We start from the raw sequence: 16221 nt of genomic DNA on the forward strand, positions 1-16221 counted from the left end.
TATGCAGACTTGTCATCCTGGTATAAAGTAAAATGATTTACTTCATTGAACAAAAATTGTTCATTATATTGTGTTCATTAAGCATGAGTCTGCGTAAGTAACCATAGACCGGTCTAGGTAATCAGCATGCATAGATAAGCCTTTATCTTTATTTGAGTTCCACGCTTTATAGCATTTGAGTAAAAACCCACATGGAATGGTGAGCATGGTGTAAACATGGCGTGGTTGTGAGTCACTACTTCACAATCCTTGCTGTGCACGAGAGGTCTGGCAAAGTTTAAAGCTCAGCGCTTCCACCCCAGATGTCGGAGTAAATAGGGGCGTTTGTTACACACACCGGCATTCTGGGCATACCGTGGGGCCACTGATGGGAGGTGCGCGCGCACACGCAACCCATTCCGTTCAATAACTTACAGTCTTCACGAACGCATGCAAGCGCGAGACTAAACCCAGTGATACGCGAGCACCAAACAATCCTCAATGGCACGTGATTCGCAGTCGAATAAACAGTAAACACGTCGTCCTGTGTGCCGCCTATAAGGCACCAAAACACTGTAGTAGCCTCACTCATGCAGTCACGTACGCGTGTAAAGACAGAGACGTGTATAGTGACGTAAAGGCGCTCACAGGGCGGTGTTCTCACGTTCCTGAAGAAAAAAAAAATCCACATCTGGAATCCAGAGCTCGTGGTTTAGGGGAATCTGTACTGGGATCTCGTAGTAAAGGTAGCTCGGTGTTTTGCTCCTGCTTTCTCTCTCTAACTCTTTTCCAGGATTCTTCACTTCACCTCGTAAGTTGTAGGTTTTTTTTTTTGTATGTGTGTTTTTATGTTTTTTTTTGTTTTTTTTTGACAATTTGATCAAAAATAATTTTCATGCACATCCTAAGGATTATTTATAAACACCACAGGATGATATTTTACAGCATGGAGGAAACTTTTCTACGTCATAAATAGATTGTTTACATTTGTGTCGTAGCAGAATATCGTGTGTGAGGGTTTTGTTAGTATCCTTTTTTCTTTTTTTTTTACATAAATCAATAACTTCTGTCAGTTGCATTGCACATGTGAGAGCTTCATGATTAGATTTAAACCCACGCCCCAAAATCTCTACTTAAAAATATAGACGAAAACAACAACTTTCGCTCTTCGGCCTATTTGGTTGAACTTAAAATAAGAAGAAAAAAAAGAAAAAGAAAAATCTTTTTTTTTAAACTTTGTTTTGTTTTTAAACTTTTTTTTCTTTCTTTAATGGTGAGACAAATTGTGAACTTGGAGGCTTGGTTCTTATTCTGCGTCTTTTCCAAGTTAAATAGATGTGTCCTTAAGTGTTTGCAACATTTCAACGATTTTGTTTATCCTTTGTATGTTACTGTAAAGTAACACTGTTGAAGTTCACACTGGGACCAAGATCATCTTGCAATAGTTAGAACAGAGCGCCTCCTGCTGTCCAGATAATAAACTGCATGTAAAATGACCTTTTAAACACCAGATGGTAGGAACTGCTGGGATGCACATCTTCTTGAATGCACTCTGTTCCAAATCACTTACTAAAATCTTATTAAATATTCTGCTACTTCTGTTTTTGCAGAACAGCAAATTACAGATTAACGCAACCATGCTGGTGGTCCTGATTGGAACAGTCATTTTGCACCTTCTGGATCTGATTCTGCTGCTCATTTCTACATCTGTGAATGTGAGTATGCATGTTTCTTGCACCATATGCCTGATTATGGTGTGTGGGTTATGTACTGAACTATTAACATATACGGGCATGACTTTTATTCTTAAATCAAGGCCTGGAGCACAATTCAATTAAAGAGTTATGACCTGTGGAATGCCTGCACAGTAAAAAATGGAGGATATGAATGCACAGATGTCAGCAGTGCAGGTAGGCAAGACACTTAACATAAATAAATAAATCAAGAATTTTCAGAATGCTGGGGCTAATTTTTGGCCTCTTGGTTTGTTATTTTAGATTGGCTTCAGGCAGTACAGGGTCTTATGATCCTAGCCACAATCTTCTGCCTGCTGTCTCTGATCATATTCATTTGGCAACTCTTCACCCTGAACAAGGGAGGTCGGTTCTTCTTCACTGCTATCTTTCAGATCCTATCCAGTAAGTATTCCAACCAGATTATAGATGCATGCTGATGCTGTGAAAGAAAGTGATAGTTTGAGATTGGATGGGTGTGTCCTATCATTTCACTTGTTCTCTCGCTTGCTCTTGCAGGCCTATTTGTGATGAGTGGAGCTATAATCTACACAGTGATGAGGCCGGGAGTGCCGGAAGAAGGCTACTCGTTCGGCTTTGCCTTTGTGCTAGCCTGGCTGGCGTTCCCTCTCACTCTGATAAGCGGCCTCATTTACATCATTCTGAGGAAGAAGGAGTGAAGGAAAAGCGGAGAAATGCCCGCTGTCATCACTGAGAATGACACTCAGTCCACAGACCCAAATGGACTTTTTTCACTGGCCCGTATAACAATGTGTGCCAAATGTGTGATCAAGCAAAAGTGACAAATCATGAAGATCAAACTCAATGATGACTCAGTGAGGATGAGTCTGTGGCTTTGATACTATTTATATCACTTTTACATTGGTGTTTGTACATATGAATGTCGAATCCTTGTTGATGAAGGCCCATATTTTGAAGCTGACCACAAAAAAGACAGAATAACGATTTTTATCCTTCTTTGTTTGATCTTGTATCCAATAGAAGTACATTTATGAAATCCAATTTCACAAAGGTTGTATGATGAAATTGTGTTTATTTTTATGTGATAAACCAAATTGTTCTGTTCGTATTTTTATATAGTGAAATGGTGCTGTTTTAGCCTTCAGTTTATAGCTAGATACACCTATATTTCTGTTCAGTTGAGCAAAACTATTTTACATTGTGTATTGTACGTGTGCCAAAATATCCAACTGTTTTTTGTTTTGTATGCTTTTAATAAGATTCTAAAAATAAAGAAACAAATAATACATCATTTCCTGCCTGATTTTGCTAGGCCACCAGAAGGCATCAAGTGTTCAATTGAGTGCAATTCTTTGCTTGCCTTTACAACAATGTGTTGTATCCAGGCTCTACTGACATGACAGTTAAGTCTACAATGGTAAATAATTAAAGGTAGAAAAAACCCCTCTCATGGGATACTAGAGAGAATGAAGTCATATGTTAAATTTTTTTAATGGTAGAAAAAAGACGATGTAGCTGACTGGTGTTTTTGCATCTACTTCATATAAGCAGTTTAAGCTTTATATTAGCTCTGCAAGGTTGCTTGTATTTTTCATGCCTGATTTCGGGATAAGTGGATATTTATAAATGAAACCGGGTCAGTGCCACATTATTTGGTTTAAAATACATGATGAGAGGGTATTTATTAAGGAGACTTGTATTTCTACATAAAATAGAATGCTAAATTCTGTATGAGCAGCATGGTGGTGCAGTGGGTAACATTACTTATTCATAACTCCGGGGTCGTTTGCTTCCTATGTGGACTTTTACAAGTGTTTGTCATGTCATGTCTGTTTAATTCAAATTTACTTTAGGAATTTGTTACTTTCTGATTTCAAACCAAAAAAGTTCATAAGTCTTTATTTCTTTGCAAAGATTTGCTACAATTACTGAGAAATGTGTTCACTTATACAGTGTACGTACAGTGTTTAAAGCAGTCAAGCTACAAAGGTTGAACAATAAAATAGGATTCACACCTATATATGAACGACCGGGCAGTCAATCTTCACTGATGTCACATTCCATAAGTAAGATCAGAGTGTGAAAATTGAATTAGCAGAACAATAGCACAGCTGTACATAAAATATTGCAATCCACAAAATACACCATTTGTATGCATCTTACTACTGCATCTGTGACCAGGACAGCAAGCCTTTGTGGTATATTTAGAGCTACTATATTTTAGGTTGTTGGCATACCACCAAAAAGGACTGACCACATCCACCAAATCCAACACCAGCTGAATAACACACTGTAAAATTAAATGCACACCTCAACACTCCTGTTTCCACCAAAACTGTTTGTTGGAAGCTGCACAGGGACAATATTCATGGTCAGGCTGCTATAGCCAAACTTTTGGTCCCTCCTGCCAAAGCCAAACATCAGTTTCAATGGTGCCAGCAGCAAAAATCTTGAGATGTGGACAATGTGAAACATGTATTTTTCTCTGATGAGTGCACCGTCACTGTCTTTCCAACATCCAGAAAACCCATGTGGAGAAGACTTTGCTCCCCCCATTTCAGGAAACATTTACCTCTACAACAATACATAGTGACCTGGCCACTGTTTTGCAAGAGGAATAGCACAAAATCCCTCTTGCCACAGTGCAGGACACGTATCTGTCATTACCAAGATGATTTGATGGTGTATTGGCTGCAAAAAGAGGCCCCACACCATACTAATGAATTATTATAGCCTAAAACCAAATTTTTCAGTTTCATTGTCCTGACTTTTAAATTTTTTACAGCATCCATATAGTAATAAGATAATTACCTTAATGGTTTATTTCCTCTTCTGTATATAAATGTTATTTTTATAATATTTTTTAGGATAGAAAAAATGCATTAACAAATGTACAAACTGGGTGACCCTGCTGATTGTTTAAAGGAGTACATAATTTTCAAGATAAGGAAATAAGAAATAAGAAATAGCTATTGATATATTTATTTATTTATTCATTTATTTATTTAGTTATTTATCTAGTTATTTATTTATTTATTTACTTGCCTTTGTCATTTTTCCTTTTCAAAATAATTCATTTATTTATTTACAATTTTATTGAATTAAGGCAACCAACATTCTCTGACATTCTTTTCCAAGCTCAGAAAAATGCAGATGAGTATCAAGTCGAACAACAATTAAACAACAAACATAAATTTTAAGATTCTAAGCTTTATGTAAGGTCTACAAAACCAAAGGTACATCTCATTTATCACCACAAGATGGCAACAGACACTTATACACCAGATAATCTAACCTATAGAGGCTTATTTTTAAGTTACAAATAAATTTCAGTTGTATCATACATGATACACTCAGGTGTTCCGTACAACGTAAGGAAAATTAAAGTATACTTTAAACATGTTTGCCTACTTCAGTTTGTTCTAATGATGTGCAAATTGTCAGACCCTGAGGGTGGTATGGTGGCACAGGGTGTAGTGTTGGCACCTAACACTCCAGGCTCACAGGGTCACTCCTGAGCTTGGGTTCCTCTTTGTGTGGCATTTTGCACTTGTATATTTGGGTTTCCTTTGAGTTGTCTGGTTTCCTTCCACTGGCCAAAAACATGTGGACTAGTAATGTTAAATTGCCCCTGGGTGTGAATGAGAGTGTGATCGAGTAGCCACAACCCTGAGGATAAAGAAGTTACTTCAGATGAATGAATATTACACAGTGATTACATGTTGCATGTAGGTATGTTTATATAATATATATCATTATGTTGTTTTCTTGTGTATTTGACATTATTTATTTCTCTCAGTAGGTCCATTTTATTGCAGCTCGTGACCTGTGCATGTCATAATTGGAAAACTCCACATGCACCAAGGTGCCTTAAAGTGCATCGGCATGTGTTAGGAAAGAAGAGGATCCGTAATATGCTAAACCTGAAACTGTAGAAAGTTTTAAAATAATGAGACAAATTATTGTGTCTCACATTTTATTATTGACTCCTGTAGATGGATATCTAAAAGTTACAGCTCATGGCATCAGTACAAGAGAAAATTTTTGAAGTCTTAATGAAACTGTTGTCAGTAAATTGATTAGTCTATAAATAAGAGATGTTCACAAAGTTTGTCACCATAAACACCTCTATCACAGGAGAATGATATGCCTAAGAATATGATATTAAATATCACCTTCAGCTAAATCAGCTAAAAGTCACCTTCTATTCTTCTAAAACCAAATTTGTACAACAGCACTTGACATATTGGGAATGTCAAGAAAAACTCAGGGGGCTCATAATGACCTCACAGCTCCATTTCAAACGCGGTTAACCTTAAAGGTTGTTTATCACTGCCAGGGTCATGGAGGGACAGCCAGTATTTACTACAGGATGTAGAGCCCCTCATCTGGGATGAGACAGAGCACGGTGAGGAGGATATTGTCCAGCGTTTGTGGACACAACTCTACACCTCTGCTTTGCAGAATGACCAGGATGAACAAATGCTGGTGTTAGTTGCTTTGGCTTTCATCCTTCAACCTGAACATGTACTGTAGGCATAAAGTAACTGGACAAGATTAAGAGGGATTAAGAGGATCAAGTGTTCTGTTGGTCCTACTCACCTCGTGCCATGCATCAGCTGATAAAGGCCTCAAAAAAAGTGTCTCTATCTGGACAGGGGATCGTCCCCTTATTCTGTTTCTTTAGATTGGCCACCTTTTTCATCTCAGGCGATCATCTCTAGGAACAAAGGCAGACCCTTTAGATGGGAGTAAATGATGGAGAAAATAGGGAAGCTGGGGATATTCAGGCCCAATTTCATCATGGCTATAAATCTCCTCAAAATCAAAGCAGCACCCCCACCCGAGCCCCTCCGCAGCCTCTTTGTGGTGCTAATACACATTACATTGCGGCTGGCTGCTCTCTTTGACTGCCTTGGTGAGGAGACCTGGCCCAAGCTGCAGATGCACAAACCGGTGACGCTTTTGACCCCTGACCTTGTTGCTTAAATTGCTAGTAGTATGACTGACAGGTGGTCTAATGGATACAAGAGTCTATCTGCTCTCACTTCCAGCTTCAAGGAAGTGCCTAGGCAAAGATATATCAGCGCAAGCAAAGAGCTAAGAAATAAGACAGAAAGCAAAGGATCTGTCAGGAATGTACTGATACCAGAGCTTTTCTTTCCTCAGAAGCTCATATTCTAACAAAAACTATGACCCTGTAATGCACCCTGAGAAGAAGCTTTTTCAGAAACTCTAAATAACCCATCTAATGCACTCATCTCACTCCTCTCGCTTTTCTTTACTGTGACCCCTTCCCCTCTTGGTTTAGTTCTCCAGTCAGGCAAGCCAGAGGAACACAAAAGCTTCAACCACGCTCAGCTAAAGTGAGTGATCGTCAGAGTCGATGTGTTAGCTTGTTCTAAACTTTCTAAGCTGATTTAAACCTCCAGTTCTCTAAAGTTTTCCTCTACCAGGAATTAAAATAAGCAACATAGTGAGTTAGGTCTTCAGGACTTCTTAACCTAAATATTGGCTTTATAAATTTCTGGTATCTATAGGAATTACCACAAAAACTCTAAAAAGCACTTGTTCATGTAGTTTTGTACATTGCATGTGTTTACACTCCGTTGTCACAGTCTGTATTATTTCTTTCCTATCAAAACACCTCACATACCTTTACTACTCTTCCTCTCAGGTGTACTTCATGCATTTAAAGTGAGAACAATAAAGCTTTTACATTTGCTTTCCAACTAGCTACAGTCCCTTCTACGATTATTAACACCTTTCCTGAAAATAAGCCAAAATGCTTGAGATATATGTGTGAACATCCTGGGACTTAAAACAATATTATAAACATAGAAATTCACAACTGTCCCAACCCCAATAAAGAATTCATTGACTTGACAACACTTCCTCTGGAATGAATTTTCCTAAATCTTTAACAAGTTAAAATATACTTGATCCATTATATTTGTACGACTATGTATGTGGACTGCCCTCTTCAAGTCCCACCACACATGATGCTGTTTTAAGTTGTGCTGAAAAATGTGCAACCTAATTTTTGCTCGAAGGCAACAATAGTTTGCAAAAAAACTTTTTTTAAGGATGAATATTTGTTTGAAATTATTTACAAGATTTATCCATTAAAATGTTCTTAAAGTTAAAATATTATTATTAGTGGTACATAATTGTAGGCCATTTTCTTCAAGTGTGCCAATAATTATGACGTTGACTGTTTAGGTGCTCTGTGACTCTAATCTCTAAAACTCTTAAACTATTGCCTCTAATCCTGAGCTTGCAGGTAGGGACATCTTCATTACCATGTCTTAAGCCTTCATGCTTGTGTCTAATTACAGATCTTTCGTCTCTTTCATTTTCCTTCACTGCATTCTTAGTGTGGGGCTAAATGTCATCCTCAGTGGGTTAAAAAGAATTATACTCATAATATTAGTGGTCTACCACATTTTTGGATACACAACGAAGTTTCATTTTGGGACAACATTAAAGACTTTAGCATTTTACTCCCTGGGTAGTGTTCACTTGAAGATTACTTCATATGTAGATGATCTGTTACACGTCATATGATTATACATATGTAGAATTATATGGCAGTGTTTGGACAAGCACTTCACAATGTGTGGAACAGTTACTGTAGTTAGACTGTAACTGGTTAGAGTTCATGGCTCTGTGTCTCTGTATTAAAGTGAAGGTCATTATACCAACCATCATCAGGTTAAACCAGTTCAATTAACTACTTCTCTAACAGACGTCTGATTAAATAGAGGAAAACCAATAAAGGTCAGTTCTAGTTCGGCTAGTTTAACCTTGCTGACCTCAGTTAAAGCCTTTGGTGTACTTGTGGGTTTGTTTGTTTTAGTCCTCGCTGGAACCCTTGTTTTAGTGAGTAATGAATGATCAGTGGCCCGATAGGTCTGATTCACCCCTAGATAAATGAGAGCTTGCATTACACCCAGCAAACATTTTAGCCCCAAGATGGATGGAAGCTTTGAAGAGTGCAGCTCATTCATATAACTTGACAGCACACAGGTTTCAGGTAAACACTTATAGAAAGATACTTCCTTTGGGTATCCGCTGGCAGCGCTCTCAGATGGGCTCATCCCCCGCTAGTACAACATTGAATTTGCTATTAGTGTCAGCTCTGCTTAGACAGATTGGACGAGTCTGAATTAAACTTATCTCTCTATCTTCCGAGTATGTTTCCCATTGAATGAGCCATAAACAAGAAAGAGTGCACAACCACCACTGTCTGATTGGATCTGATCTACCCATGGTGTTATCTCCCACAGTCATCCCCCTATCCTCTTCTCCTGCCGGTTAATTGCCTTGCAATAAGCTTCTAATCACTCCTGGCTAAAAGCAGGGAGCTTATATCTAGGACTTCTTTCTATTACAACACTCTTTTTAGTGGAACATTTTTATAGTCATTTTAAGTGCATTTCATAATCTAGACAAATAGACAGAATACCTTAGATGCCCTTGTTGAGGATAACAAGAGACACTGGAAGAAAAATGCACACTGTTAAAGACTATAGACAGATGTTAATGGTGTATTGAGTAACCAGCGCATTTGGACTGAGCTGTGTACCCCTGTAAAGCTGTTAAAATCCTACGAGATACAAGCAAAGGATTTTGCAGAGAGGAAAAAAGGGTGAATGGAAGTTTAAGATTACGCGATGGCTAACAAACATCTTAGTGTAAAGGAGGGTTTGCATCATTTTTTAGTTTGCTTATCTATATCTTCATTTCCTCATGAGCCCTCAAGAGACAGAATTGTAAAAGACAAATCCCTGTGCACTTTCACATAACACGTCAACATGATGCAATTCCCATGCTGTTAATGATAACCTCTTATTAGTGTTTTATGTTTGTGCGGCTGTTGTACAGGCACCGAACTTCAGTTTAATGTTCCTATCTTATGCATGGATCCTGTGGATCTGAGTGTCAAATTGTCAGGAATCTAGTGTGAAATCCTAATGTGGATTAATGCCCTGAAATTAGAATAACTTCATTAGATTTTTCTGCAGATATCCTTGTAGTCAGCAGGCAGTTTATGTAACATGCACCTCAAGAGTTCAAAGAGGAACAAATATAAAAGCACTCCATGTCCTGGGGCAAAAATGAAATATGTTTTCAATTAAGTAATGTGGAGACTAAAAAAAAACTGAGGGAAAAGCAAGAATACTTTCTTATTTATTTTGTACAGCCTTGAAGGCTGACTGATGCATTCACAACAGGTACAGCTATAAATAATGAAGAATACTTCAAAGTCTTTTTACTCATGAGACTGTCAGTTCATACATCACACTCCATGTTCAGGTAATCACCTATTGAACTATGTTCATTTAACTCCTGAGGTATTAACTTGTGTCTGCACAAACTAGCTTTTATCAGTAAAGATAACACCTACATGTCTTGACAAGACTAATAACTGCTATGCCAAGTCAGAGTTACGTGGTTTGTGGTTTAACAGAAAAATGTTTATGACATTTAATTAGCATTTTTACAACAAAACATGGCCACACCTACAGTAATAGCTGGGAAAAGAGGTGAAGTAATTATGGTAAGAAAAAGACTTAACACTTTATTGACAAAGCTTGCATGCAGAATGACAATTTTGAGTCTTGCCCATGGCTAGACCAGGAATGGTAACAGAAAGGAAATTATGGGACGGCTATGAAAGTTCAACAAGCAAATTACGTGAAATCTTATCATTCCAAGTAGCTTAACACTGTCAATCTTTCAGAAACAGTCAAAGAATTTTAGTATCGTTCATAGGTTAAAAAGCTGGCATAAGGCCTTCTAGGGATGTGACCATTTAAAGATTTAAAAGATTTAAAGTTAAATGTCTTATTTTGAAGTGTTTTCAAAAAAGTTTACCGACAGTAACTCTTATTAGAAAGAATCTCTATGTTCCTGGAGCAATTTCAGTTTTTGACATTTCCCATTGACCTGAAACAGATGTATTTATTATCAAAGCTCCTTTTGTTTCAGTCACTCATTGTTAATAAGTAGTTCAGAACCCATGTCCTTTATGCAGTAGCTGCCATCAGTGTCACCATTGAGAGTAAGTTAATAAACCATTTCACCTTGAACCTGAGGTCACACTGAATGGCCGGCAGCTGAGCATGAGACTTAACTTGAGCTTTCCTGTCTTCCATCATACTGTTAGAGAAAGGTCTGCTTGCCTTGCTTCATTGCTGCGTTGTGGTGTCACAACCGAGCATTTGTTTTATATTCCTAAAAAGTAAGATGGATGAATTTTGCCTTTAAAGGTTCCAAGATTTACTTTGTTCATATCATTTGTTTCTCTGCAGGGTTCTATATACAGCTTTTAAGGGTTTCTCCAGAAGAACAAACCAACTCTTAATCATGCTAAATTTAATCTTCACTCTAGGGGATGCCATGCCTTATACAGTAGTTCAGTGGGCACAACACTGAGTTTGTAAAATGACATGAAAGATTTTTTTTATCACAGTATGGACCTTTGGTACATAATCAAACCAGCTTTTTGAAGTTGTTCATTCATTGCAAACATACACAATATCCTGGTGCATTATGAATAGAATGACATTCAGAAAGGAATATTTCAGTGCATCCTCTCAAGTCAGTACTTAGTTTGAGAAAATCACATTTCATTCACAAGAATCGCAATGGTTGAATACAATGAGTTACTTATCATAAAATAATAGGCTGCCATATTTCAAGGAATATAACAAAAGGAGTAACTTCTGCACCCAATGCAGTATTATTATTTCCACTTTTCATTTGGTCTGCAGTAAACCAGACTTCCTCTAAAAGATCAAGGCACTGCTTTGACACTCTGATGCTTGTCTGTTGCCTTTTGCCCCCACTATCCGTCTGTATGTTCCACCTGCGGGGTCAAAGTGAGTTTCCTCCTGTCCAAGGTTCTTAGTTTATGTGGTGCATCAACCGTTCCTTTGGAGATAAGAGTTTTGAGGAAGACAAACAAACCCCTAAGTCCTCCTGTCATACGCTGGACTTAACAGGAAAAAAAACATAGGCGATAGATTGTGGGTATGTGTTTGAAGATGTGGGTGGAGTCATGGGTCATCTAACAGCCTTAATCTACTGAAGGTTTTTTTTACATCACAGTCCCATCATGCTGTGCTGTCACTATTAGCTACTATTCGAAAGGACTACTGTAGCTAGTTTTTCATAAACGTGATGCCATGCCTCTTGCTGAAGGTTGTCTGTGTGCACACATTCACATTCTTTTCACAGGCTCTGCTTTTTGTATCCCAGTGCATTAGTTTGAAAGGTTAACTGTTTCACAGTGAGCAGATGGACTGACATCTTTTCACACTCCAGTGACTTCTTGTGAAAGAGTAGCACCCTGTCTCAGATGGAGCTAAGTGAAGAAATTAGCACCAGCTTTAAAGCTTCAAAATAGTGCTAAAACCTTTTAAAGAATTAATTTGAACATTTAACTAAAACTTTTGTGAATAATGTCTAAAACTTTTTTGTAACATTTATGTAGATTAGCAGTACTATAAAAAAAATGCTAATAACAGATCTCAATGGTAGACCTGTTTTTCATGTCCCAGGGGCACGAGCAATCCAATAAATCAGACTAGAAAAACACCAGCCACGACTCTCACGAAATGCTCTGAAAGTCAAAGCCTTCCCCCAAGCAAATGGACCATTTTCACAAACACAAACTAGAGAACATCTAAAAAAATTAAGACTTCATAGTTACAAATAAGCATATGTATCTATGCCTACATGGCTCTGCTCAGCAAACCATACGCTCATTTTCACAGAAAGGTATGTGGTTAGTGGGCACATATCACCACCCAGTCCCTCTGCTGTGGTCCTGCTTTGTCAGGTCCACTCCTGCTGCTGTGGTTTTGTGGTTTCTGTGGCTTTTATGATTGCTTACTAACAATACACAGTCTACAGGCTCTGTCATTTGGCTCACTATTTCTTTTTTGGCACAAGGGCTTATTTTGTGGCTGGAAAAACCTGAGCCAAATCTTCATCCTGCATGAGTTCAGACCCCACATAGTGTGCTCTACAGCATGCTCCGGGATCATGCCTATGTAGTGTCTACAAGCTTCTAGTTGGCAAGTGATATGAACTCTGTACTTGTTGGAGCTCTGATCTTTTTGGAGCTGTTCCAAGCCTTAAGCATATCATGTTATTTAAACTTAACAAATGGATGGTTGACGCTGAACTCCAAAAATGCTTTAGAGAATGTCTACTCGCAAAAATGACTCCCTCAAAGCATTCTGTTCAGCTTGATATTGACAATCTAATAAAACAACTCTGTAGTTACTGTGATCTCTACATAGCTGTAAATACCAGGTAATAAGTGATCATGATTTATATGGTATGTCTCAGACATAATAGAACCTTCGAAATAACTATTCACTCCCAGAATTGAACTCTTTCAATGATTTGAGTGTAGATCATTTGATAGTTTTATTGTAAGTCATTAATTAAGAGTAATAAGACCGGAGACAAGAGACAGCGTGCTGAACTGAAGCCCATATGGTCTCTATGCATGAGTGAAAATCATGTTCAGAACTGAAATATATTCTTCATTATCTCCATGTGGATTGAGTAATAGGTGGTATGGCTTTTATCTTCAAGCAGCCACAATTTGTTTTTTTTAGCATGTCATCTTTACAGCAGTGTTCATGCTTTCTTCCAGCTTGAGCTTCAGTCCACCATCCTGTACAGAATCACACTGTGCCGACAGCGTTCATTTACTTCAGCAAAGACGGAATGAGAAGCAGATTTCTGCCAGTAAACATACATATTTCAAGCCTCCAGGCCATGTTTGGGCTCTTCATTGTACTCTTTCAGTCCTGACTGGGTGAAATCACTCAATAACTGTGTCAACAATTAAAATTTAAATCATGTTTTCTATTCATCCTCTCATATAAATTTTGGTTATGCAGCATGTGTTGGATTCGATGCAGACTCAGAGTCGATAAACAAAAGCAGTTCATTTCCCAAAGCACTGTCTGGCTTTTGTAATCCAGCCTGACAAGCTTCAGAGCAACTTCACTATGCATATATGCTTACAAACAGATGCTTAACAAACTCAAAAAGCAAAAATGTATATGATGAAGAAATTTTCAACACTGTATGTTAACACAGTTGTTTTGCTTTAGTGATGCACTGCAGTGAGCATCATGATTCAGTTCATATCATGATTCATACAGTGAACCCTCATACAGTGGCTGTTAGACATATGCAAGGACTTTATTCCTGAAATGGAGAAGGGAAGAAGGAAGCATCAAAATGTCTGAACTATTAAGGTTTATTTTGGCATTCAGATATTATTAGAAACTGCAGGAATGCAATGAATGTTTACATATCAGTCTCAAAAAAACACAATAATTGCAACATGCTATTAATCACCAATTATGAACATGTTAGATTTGTGGAGCTCTACAGATGAATTGTGTTATTGCTACATGGCACCAGCCAAAAGAATATGCTGTAAAGAGATGTGTAAAGTGCTGAAGGAGTTGCATTGTCTTCTCACTTATTTTTCATTTGTCAGTTATAACACTGGCTTGACAAGCATAGAAAATAAATTGAGACCAGAGGTCTGCATGCTCATGTTTCCTTGGTTTAAAATGTGGATAATAAATCCATTGTCATGTTCTCTGTTCTATTGCCTACTATAAGGCATTGAATCTGTTTCTCATTGGTCTTTGATATTTGATAGGAAGTTTTTCAGCGACAGTAGAAGTCTGTTCTGCATGAAATGTGAAGAACTGGGCAGATTTGAGGATTATTGCCCTTCGAGGCCATTGCCCAAAGGTTACATATGCAATACGTGGAAGATGTATTTCAAGCAGTGCAGTAATGAGTACTGCATAAACCAGACAATACTCCAGATCAGTATGCTCAGTTTGTTGTAAATAGGTAGGAGGATGACCAAGAGGAAGATAATAGCAAGTCTGAAGTGCATTGATCTGAGTTGGATGTTTGTGCTGAGAGAAATGTGCTGCTCCCCTGTGAATATAAGACTGGAGTCAGCCACCCATGAGCTTTTGTATCCAGCCTCAATGAAGGCTTGGCCCTGGATCGAGCTGGATTCTGAATAGCTGTGGTGGCCTCTAAAGAAGAAGGACAACAGGCTGTAGACTGTCACACAAGGTTCCTCCCTTCAACCCAGCACTCGCTGTCTCATGATTTATTAGTTTCAGCATCTTAGTTCTATCTATTTTTTTCTCAAAAAATTTTTTACAGAATTAAGAATTTACATTATAGTTTTTTGGAAATATATTTAAAAAAAAAATCATAAGAGAAAAGATTTTACCCAGTGTGCATTCCATACTGATGACTGATTCAATAATGTTTTGATAGGACAGGTATATTTTATTTGAATATATTAGACAATAAGTCAGCTCACAAGTTTGAAACCTGAAGCTATCACAGTCATTCATATATAAGAGCCTAGGAAGCAGAACTGGCCATGCTATCTGACTTGGACGGATGGCATACTCGTTCTCCACTTCATTCACAGTGACAATAATGGCTGTCTGTGAGCTCATGTATGAGAAAGAATGTAGACAGCACTTTCCTCTGAATGTGTTACACTGCTCTATCAAAATGAGCAGCAGTTTGAATGGATACGTATTGCTCACATGGATCAGAGGAAGCATGTGTTAGCCTTCACCCTCTCTGGTCTGTTCTATTTTCAGGAAGAACTGACTTATGGGTGTGAATTGGCAGGTGGCTAAATTGGGAAGAAAAATAAGCCATAAGAAGATAAGCCAATTTTATTAAGTTAGTTTTACTGACTTTTTGCTTGTTTCATGTCCAATTCTGTAATATTTTACCGTAAAAATAACATGTAAGAAGACATGCAGTAATGGAGCTGTATAGACTTTCCAGAAGGAAGCAGTTGGCTTAGTGGATTAATTCCACCCCCCCATTTACTGGCATCATAGAAACCATTCACACTTGTTGCTTTATTGAGAGAGCTGCTCAGTTGGGTAAAGGGTGCCTTTTAATGGTCTCTTGAATGATGTATGAAGACTTACACTAAATGAGACACACCAGAGTGTTCCTTGTACAAGTTATTGCCTCTTAATTTGTCTGGTGCAGGATTCAGTCAGCAAGCCTTTGGACATGATGTGCTTGATGTGGCTCTTTCAAACACTTGCTAACATGTTTATAAAATATGATGCATCTGGCATGAGGCCTGTGAAAATTTCTAGTTAAGCATTATATATATATATATATATATATATATATATATATATATATATATATATATATATTATATAATGTGTGTGTGAAATATCCATGTGAATTATGTGAAATCCATGCGATTTATGTAAAATGTAATATAATGTGTGTGTGTGTGTGTGTGTGTGTGTGTGTAAAAAATTCAATTCAATATTCTTAAATAAAGTTTCATTAAGATGACCAAATTTACAGAAACTGCTACTACACTAAAGTGACAAATAATTATTAGGAAATAGTGTTCATAAATGTGTAGTAGATGTTCATATAATAAATAAATGACAGTAACAGA

General features: G+C 37.7%; 1 protein-coding gene across 2 annotated transcripts; it reads left to right on the top strand.

Moving 5' to 3' along the window:
- Positions 1-558: 558 nt before the first annotated feature.
- pmp22a (peripheral myelin protein 22a) lies at positions 559-2980 on the top strand. Of its 2 annotated transcripts, none has more exons than XM_060892238.1 (5): positions 559-725; positions 1590-1694; positions 1796-1889; positions 1977-2117; positions 2232-2980. In XM_060892238.1, the coding sequence occupies exons 2-5, from the start codon at positions 1617-1619 to the stop codon at positions 2390-2392; spliced, it is 474 nt and encodes a 157-aa protein (XP_060748221.1). In that variant the 5' UTR covers positions 559-725; positions 1590-1616; the 3' UTR covers positions 2393-2980. The 2 variants fall into 2 exon arrangements, with proteins under 2 accessions (XP_060748221.1, XP_060748220.1); XM_060892237.1 differs by having other exon boundaries at positions 561-790.
- Positions 2981-16221: the final 13241 nt, after the last annotated feature.

The sequence above is a fragment of the Tachysurus vachellii genome, chromosome 18, assembly GCF_030014155.1.
Source record: "Tachysurus vachellii isolate PV-2020 chromosome 18, HZAU_Pvac_v1, whole genome shotgun sequence".
NCBI lineage: Eukaryota > Metazoa > Chordata > Actinopteri > Siluriformes > Bagridae > Tachysurus > Tachysurus vachellii.

Bases quoted from the DNA above. Each gene is read 5' to 3' on its own strand.
- pmp22a (XM_060892238.1), top strand. From the start codon at position 1,617: ATGCTGGTGGTCCTGATTGGAACAGTCATTTTGCACCTTCTGGATCTG. The intron at 1,695-1,795 runs GTGAGTATGCAT...TCTTAAATCAAG, and splicing joins TCATTTCTACATCTGTGAAT to GCCTGGAGCACAATTCAATT. The intron at 1,890-1,976 runs GTAGGCAAGACA...TTGTTATTTTAG, and splicing joins CACAGATGTCAGCAGTGCAG to ATTGGCTTCAGGCAGTACAG.